Source organism: Panthera pardus, unplaced genomic scaffold (genome assembly GCF_024362965.1).
Source record: "Panthera pardus isolate Hobbes unplaced genomic scaffold, ASM2436296v1 HiC_scaffold_8, whole genome shotgun sequence".
NCBI classification, from domain to species: domain Eukaryota; kingdom Metazoa; phylum Chordata; class Mammalia; order Carnivora; family Felidae; genus Panthera; species Panthera pardus.
Genome location: NW_026527013.1, coordinates 11493131 through 11501896, shown reverse-complemented (window position 1 = coordinate 11501896; position 8766 = coordinate 11493131). Strand labels below are relative to the sequence as shown.

Here is an 8766-nt window from a genome sequence, read left to right as displayed (position 1 = left end):
TGGGTGTGGCTGTGTTCCCATAAAACTCCATGAGCACTAAAATTAGAATTTTATATAATTTCAGTCTGTCATAGAGTAGTCTTTTAGTTTTTTCCCAACCACTTAAAAATGTAAAAACAGGGGGTGCCTGGGTGGCTCAGTCGGTTAAACATCTGACTTCGGCTCAGGTCATGATCTCGTGGTTCGTGAGTTCAAGCCCCACATCGGGCTCCGTGCTGACACTGCAGAGCCTGCTTGGGATCCTCTCTTTCTTCCTCTCTCTCTGCTCCTCCTCCTACTTCTTCTTCTTCTCCTTCTCCTTCCTCCTCCTCCTCCTCTTCTTCTTTTTCTTCTTCTTCTCTCTCTCTCTCTCTCTAAAATAAATAAATAAATCTAAGAGAAAGAACTCTGTCAGATGGATGGGCCTGGAGGAGAGGTGCACATGGGAGGCCTGTTGATGGCAATGATTTCCAAACTCATGGCCACAAGATGTGACCCCAAGGCCCCTGTGAGACCGAGGCTGGTGGCTGCTGAAACGAATGATAAGTGAGCTAATCTCAACAGATGCTTTCAATGTCCTTCTCCGAGTCACTTGGGAAGCATGGTGATGTAACTGGCTAATATGTGTTGTCTTTATCAATATTAAAATGGTGTGGCCAATCTTTTGTTCAACTAGTGTTACCCACGTAGCAATCCCATAAGCCCGATAGCCCAGAGAGGGCCAATTTAAGACTACTTTTCTGATCTTCACGGGGAAGACAAACCATGGGGAAAACACACGTCTCTCTCTTCGGGTTCCCATAACTTTCCATTCAACTTTTGTCACACATTTACCATGTTGTACCATAATGATTTATTTGCACATCTCTATCCCCTACTCAACTCTGAGTGCCTTGAGGGCAGAGATGGGATGTATCTCTGTGTTCTCACCACCCAACAGTGGTTCTGGAACACGGTAAATGCCAACCACTGTTCTGACCTAGCACTGACAGGAGACTGCTTTGCTGATGAACCTCCTCAGGGCTGCCTTCATGTCCTTGTTCCTTAGGCTGTATATAAAGGGGCTCAGCATGGGGATGACCCCCCCACACATCAGGGCAGCCGCCTTGTCCTTCTGGGAGGAAGTGGCAGATGTGGGCTGCAAAGTACATGGCCCAGATGGTGCCATAGAACAGTGACACCGTGGTGAGGTGAGAGCCACAAGTGGAGAAGGCTTTCCACTTGCCCCGAGCAGAAGGGATCTTGAAGACTGCCCAGAAAATGCAGGTGGATGCAGGAGAGGGGGCTGATGCCCACGACGATGCCAAAAGCAAAAACCACCAGCTCATTGGTGTGCATGTCAGAGCAGGAGAGCTTCAGCAGGGGCATGAGATCACAGAAGAAGTGGGGGATTTCGGAGCCAGAACAGAAGGTCAGTTGAGCCATGAGGGAGGTGTGCACGAGTGACTGGAGATTGGTGATCAGCCATGGCCCCCCAACCAGCAACCCACAGACACGAAGGCTCATGATGACTGAGTAGTGTAGAGGGTGGACAATTGCCACGAAGCGGTCAATGGCCATCATGGCCAGGAGGAAGCTGTCCATGGTCCTGAACAGGTGGAAGGCATACATCTGAGCAAGGCCGCCCACAAAGGAGATGGCCCGGCTCTGGGTGCGAAGGTTCACCAGCATCTTGGGACAGTGGTGGAAGAGAAGAAAATATCGACAAGGGACAGGTTGGAGAGGAAGAAGTACATGGGCGCGTGGAAGTGGGAGTCTGTGATGATGGCCAAGATGATGAGGAGGTTCCCACAGTGATCAGGTACATGGAGAGGAACAGCCCAAAGAGGAGCATCTGATGCTCTGGCCTTTCTGAGAGTCCCCGAAGAAGAAATTCTGAGACTGCTGTTTCATTTTTTTGGTGTTTTGGTTCCATTGACAGCCCGTGTCTACTGCAGAGGAAACAGGGGAGGAAAAAGGAGAGGAAAACAACATAAAGCTGGAAGTTGGATATGGAGCTCCAGGCCTGGAGGTTGCAGCATTCTGTAAAGATCTGTGGGTTTCTGTTTGTCCCCGTGAAACCGACCATGCCTGAGATAGTTTGCATCTCAAAAACTTAACTTGGTTGTTTAGAGACAACTCAGAAATTGCCCATAAATACCTTTGTTGTTGTTTTATTTCCCCCCAGTGGAAAAATGCTTTGCAGAAAACACAATGAAGCTGGATCAAACCTAAACCAAACCCAGCACAGAAAAAGGGAACCCGATCACTCTCTTTTCTTCCTTCTCTTCCTTTCCCTCTGTCGTTCTCTATTTTCTCTCCTCCCTTTAGTCATCCTTCTTGAACATGATGCAATGTTAGCACCCATTTCAGGTTAATGATTAAGGATATAAGGACAGATAGCACTCTTCTTCTGCTTCCAATGAATGCCACATTTATTAGGGGCATTTATGCTCTGCTGCCATGTCATGACTACAGTAAAACCCCTCTCATCCATTGTGATGAGGACCAGTGCTAAACATCTTGTGGGAACACAAATATGCACAAACATACTTTTCGAATTTTAACTTTGGTCAAGAATGTAAATTTATTCACCGGGCTTTGATGAGGACCACAGTCTTCTCTCTGGGTACGAACGCATCGATGGTGAGCCTGCCTGATCACCTTTCCTGCCTGAGTCATACCCATAGGCTTCTTGCTATGCTCTAGTTTGCTCCACTAATGTGGAACAAGATACTGGAGATCCTTGCAAAACAATCCAAGGACAGAAGCCTTGCAGGTTTTTATGATTTTACACCTCAGTTATGCTGTTATCTTGCTCACATCTCATTAGACAGCAATTGTTTTTTTAGTGATTCCTTTTTATGAAGGCTTTCTAAAGCATTCAACTTGGATTTAATCAAAAAACATTTTTCTCCCTCCGTCCCTCCTTTCCTTCCCTTCCTTCTCTTGAGATTATATATATATATATATATATATATATATATATATATATTTGAGAGAGAGACAGAACGAGTGAGGGGCAGAGAGAGAGGGACACACAGAATCTGAAGCAGGCTTCAGGCTCTGAGCTGTCAGGACAGAGCCTGACGGAGGGCTCGACTCACAGACTGTGAGATCATGACCTGAGCTGAAGTCGGCCGCTTAACCCACTGAGCCACCCAGGTGCCCCTTCTTGCAATTCTTTTATTTCTATAGCATTGAATTAAATGATACAATTGCAGCAGCAACTACAACCAGTACAGTCATATTTGATTACTTAAAACAATTCAACTCAACTCAACTCAACTGATGAGAGCAGAAATGCTTTGGCAGGTTTGTGACTAACCTTCTGGCCATGAGCATTCAGCATACTGGGACAGCACCCAGTCCATTCTCAGGGGGAGATAGAGACCATGGATGAACCCAGAAAGCTGGTTAAGTGGAGATTTTAAAATTTCATGGTAAAAAAGTATACTTGGAGCTTTAAAGCCAATGGTGTTTTGGAAGTACATTTTGACACTAACAGTAGCCTTCCAGGACAAGAAATTTTGTATTTTCTTATGTTCTAGACAGGCTGTCACTAGCAATTGAAACCCTCAGTGAAAGACGCATTGTTATAGTGTCTTAAACAGCTGTTTAAGAAGTTTATTCAAAACAAAACTCCCAGACACAGCCTGGATTGTTCAAAGGTGAGTTGTTTTCATAAAAATGACAAAAATGTGGGGCGCCTGGGTGGCTCAGTTGCTTAAGCGTCTGACTTTGGCTCAGGTCATGATCTCTTTGCTTGTGAGTTCAAGCCCCGCGTCGAGCTCTGTGCTGACAGCTCAGACCCTGGAGCCTGCTTCGGATTCTGTGTCTCCCTCTCTCTCTGCCCCTCCCATGCTCATATTCTCTCTCTCTCTCTCTCTCTCTCTCTCTCTCTCTCTCTCACAAATAAATAAATATTTGTGAAGAAATGGGCAGAAGACGTGAATAGACACTTTTCCAAAGAAGACATCCAGATGGCCAACAGACACATGAAAAGATGCTCAGTGTCACTCCTCATCAAGGAAATACCAATCAAAACCACACTGAGATATCACCTCACACCGGTTAGAGTGGCTAAAATTAACTCAGGAAACAACAGATGCTGGCAAGGATGTGGAGAAACAGGAACCCTCTCGCACAGTTGGTGGGAACACAAACTGGTGCAGCTGCTCTGGAAAACAGTGTGAAGGTTCCTCAAAAAATTAAAAATAGATCTACCCTAAGACCCAGCAATAACACTACTAGGAATTGACCCAAGGGATACAGGGGTGCTGATGCATAGGGGCACTTGTACCCCAGTGTTTATAGCAGCACTTTCAACAATAGCCAAGCGTTGGAAAGAGCCTAAATGTCCATCAACTGACGAATGGATAAAGAAGATGTGGTTTATATATACAATGGAATCCTACTTGGCAATGAGAAAGAGTGAAATCTGGCCATTTGCAGCAACGTGGATGGAACTGGAGGGTATTATGCTAAGTGAAATCAGTCATACAGAGAAAGACAGATACCATATGTTTTCACTCATATGTGGATCTTGAGAAACTTAACGGAAGACCATGGAGGAGGGGAAGGGAACAAATAGTTACAAACAGAGAAGGAGGGAGGCAAACCACAAGAGACTCTTAAATACAGAGAACAAACTGAGGGTTGATGGGGGACGTGGGGGAGAGGGGGAAAATGGGTGACGGGCATTGAGGAGGGCACCTGTTGGGATGAGCACTGGGTGTTGTATGGAAACATGAACCATGAGAATCTAGCCCCAAAACCGAGAACACACTTTACACACTGTATGTTAGCCAATTTGACAATAAATTATATTTAATAAATAAATAAATAAACATTAAAAAATTAAAAAAAAAAAAGGAGGCACTGGTTCTTTATGTGTGGGTCTCTCAACACCCACCGCAGGGAGACAGTGTTGGTTATACCTGACAATGAGGCACAGGCTGAGAGCGATGGTAGGGGCCTTCTGCTTATAATGGCTCTACTCCCATCTGGACAGATTTATTCTTATTCTCTCACCAGCCACTGCTTCTCTGAGAGTGTGCTTCGTGATGAGAGGCATTTCAGAGCTACACTGTGTTAGGGAAAACGATTCAACCACAAGCATCTAAAATTATCGTCTCCTTGCCTTCCAAGGAATATTGGTCTCCAGAAAGATTTAGGGTTAGCTGAAGTGGGATCAGGACGTATACGGGAGAACAGAGTAGGTAGATAGGTGTGTATAAGAAAGGTTACAGGTGACCCGGAGACGTTATGAGAATAAGAGAGAGGTGCAAGTATCTGCTATGAGGAGTAGAACCCTTGGAGGTGGAAGAGGTGTTGGAAGGGGGCTTTCAGGAAGGTTAACAGCGTAATCGCCTCCTTGGCAACCTGAAGAGATCTCTGGCAAAACTACTCTTTTTTTGTGGCACCTGGGTGTCTCAATCAGGGAAGTGTCTCACTGTTGATTTCAGCTCAGGTCGTGGTCTCAACGGTTGGTGAGCTCAAGCCCCACATCAGGCTCTGCACTGGCAGTGTGGAGCCCTCCCCATCTCACGCCCTCTCTCTCTCTCTCTTTCTCAAAATAAATAGACTTAAAAATAAGAAACAAATAAAACCCCCCTTATATTACTTTTGAAGATTTTTCAGAGTTGCATTGGAGGCTTTGTAAGGGGATGCTGTGGGCTGTGACTATTCCTGAGAGTCCCTTCCTGGCAATATATTTGCAGCTGTCCTTGGTTGTTGGTGTGAAGTCCTTGGTTGCCCTAGAGTAGTGGTTCTCCACTTTGAGCTGTGTCAGTGTTTCGTAGAGGGCTGGAGCATCTTGGGTGGGGCTCGATAACCAGCGCCCCTAGGAAGTTCCTGGGAGCTGCGCTGCTGCTGGCCCCGGGGACCACATCTAGACGACCACCACAGTGGAGAAAGCTGTCCCATTTGTGCACATGTCCCTCAGCTGCAGACCCTAAATGTTTTCTTCGCGTGAGCTGCCACAGAGTGTGCGCCCTCTGTGTCCTCTGTCCGTTCAGAGGGTGCAGAATTGGTCTCAGACACTCCTGTCTCTCTGGGCATCCAAGAAGGAAAGGGATTCTTCTTTCCCAGCCCCAACCAGCTCAATTCCCTTCTCCATCCCTCACTGACTTACCAGGATGGTATCACCAAGGGGATGGTGTTGGCCAACCTCCTTTTACACTGACTTCCAGGGTATCCTGTGGTCAGCGTTAAGCCCTCAAGAAGGGCACAGGAGACCACTGAGGCTGTGATGGCTGGGGCGAGTCTGATGTCTGTGTGTGTGGGGGAATCATGTGTCCACCCAGGCCTGGGGCAGGTGAGCAGGGGGCCAGGGACACAACAGGATACTTACAGTTTGGGGGCCCTTGGGGGACGCTAGCCCCGTGGCTCCTTGTTAAGAAAGAAGATGCTCATTGTTTTGTTTCTATTCTTGCCACTTATGGCCTGTTCTCTGGGGTAAGTGCGCTTTGGGATGATGGAGGGGGCGAGGAAATGGAGAAATCACCAGGGATTCACTCTCACAGGACACCCCCCTAAAATCCCCTCCTAGCCCAGACTGGGCCTCATGGCAGTTCCTAGGCAGGGTGGTTTGAAGGTCCAAGCCTTCCACGGAGTACTCAGATGTCTGACCCAATGTCTTGATTCCACGAGGAAGAGAATTTATACCGTTGGGTTCACCAAGGAAAGTAATAAATCTCAGATCAGATAAATGAATTTATCAAACACTTCCTGGTCACCTGCCATAGGTCAGGTCCTGTACTTGAAACTGGGACTTCAATCCACATCCTTGTTAAAAACACCCTCCTATCAGCCACATGAAGGGCTCAATCTTCATTAACTCTACCAAGCCCACTTTGGATGGGATTAGGAAATCTTTGTTGGATTCTTGCCACCAGCAATGTTGGTGAACCTTTGTTTTTTGGTGTTGGGTGTTTCCATCATGACCCCAATTTTTGTCCCCCCCACCCCAGGGGGAGCCTCTCTATCTCCTGGGATCTTTTTTTTTTTTTTTTTTTTTTAACCTTCTCGTCCATTGGCTTTCTGTTGTCTTTAAAAAATTTAACTTTTAAAGTGTGTGATACCCCGGGGGGGCCAGAGTGGCTCAGTCGGTTAAGCATCTGACTTTGGCTCTGGTCATGATCTCACAGTTCATGAGTTTGAGCCCTGCCTGTGGTGAGGGGCCTGCTTGGGATTCTTGCTCTCTCTTCTCTCTCTGCCCCCCCCCCCCGCTTGCACTTTTTCACTCTCAAAATAAATACCCTTAAAAAAATTGTGTGATACTCACTCTTGGTTAGAAAATAGTCCTACAGTGGGGCGCCTGGGTGGCTCAGCCGGTTGAGCAGCCGACTTCAGCTCAGGTCATGATCTCACGGTCTGTGAGTTCGAGCCCCGCGTCGGGCTCTGTGCTGACAGCTTGGAGCCTGGAGCCTGCTTCCGATTCTGTGTCTCCCTCTCTCTGGCCCTCCCCTGTTCATGCTCTGTCTCTCGCTGTCTCAAAAATAAATAAAACGTTAAAAAAAAAAAAAAGAAAATAGTCCTACAGTGAAATCACGAAATGCTGTCCCCCAAACTGGATCCCCATCCCTCCAGTTCATAACAAGCCCGCCATCAATGAACAGCCCCTATTAATGATTTCTTATGTAACCTGCCAGAGTATCTTCACTCCCACACTCCCACCTTCGCTACACACTCTCCCCTCCTTCTGCATGTAAAAGTTAGCAAACTATAATAGTGTTCTGAATCTTACAGTTCTTGCTTAATTGATTTTGGTGGTATTTTCATATCTGTAATTTTTTTTTACAGCTCTTTATTTCCCATCGAGTAGATAGTACCACCATCTATGTAATCAATTTTCTCTTGATGAGTGTTTCCAGTCTTTGCTAAAATGAATACTTTGTACACACATTATTTTACACTTCCAACATGTTATATTAATGGAATCGTGCAGCTTGTATGCTTTTGATAAAGTTCGGCGTTTTACACATGACATAATAGCCTTGAGATTCAACTGAGTTGTTACATGTATCAATATGTCCTTCCTTTTTGTGACTGAGTAGTATCCATGGTATAGACGAACTGTAATGTGTTCATCCACTCATTCACTGAAGGTTATTTCTAGTTTGGGCTGTTATAGACAAAACTGCTATGAACATTCATGTGCAGGTTTTTGTGTGGATATACATTTTCATATTTCCAAGAGTATAAGTGTATGTTTAAGTTTTATAAGAAACTATCTGTGTTCTAATATATAGAAATATTTATATATTTATTAGAAGCTATATAAAAACTGTATACATTTTATCTATCATCTATCATCTATTATCTATCTATCTATCTACCTATTATCTATCATCTATCTACCTATCATCTATTATCTATCTATGTATCTATGTATCTATCATCTATCTATCTATCTATCTATGTATTATTTATCATCTATCTATCTATTATCTATCTAACATCTATCATCTACCTAACATCTATCTATTATCTATCTATGTATTATCTATCATCTATCTATCATCTATGTATCTATCTATCTATCATCATCTATCATCTATCTATCATCTATCTATCTATCTATAATCTATCTATCTATCATCTATCTATCTATCATCTATCTATCATCATCTATCTATCATCATCTATCTATCATCTATCTATCATCTGTCTATGTATTATCTATCATCTATCAATCATCTATCTATCATCTATTATCTATCTATCTATCTATCTATCTATCTACCTATTATCTATCTATCATCTATCTACCTATCATCTATCTATTATCTATCTATGTATCTA

General features: G+C 44.5%; 1 protein-coding gene across 1 annotated transcript; it reads right to left on the bottom strand.

The window, feature by feature from the left end:
- Positions 1-958: 958 nt before the first annotated feature.
- Positions 959-1894, bottom strand: LOC109247947 (olfactory receptor 1I1). Its single transcript, XM_019417221.2, is given in 5 exon segments — positions 959-1123; positions 1125-1248; positions 1250-1658; positions 1661-1771; positions 1774-1894. Coding segments are annotated over 5 exon segments (930 nt in total).
- Positions 1895-8766: the final 6872 nt, after the last annotated feature.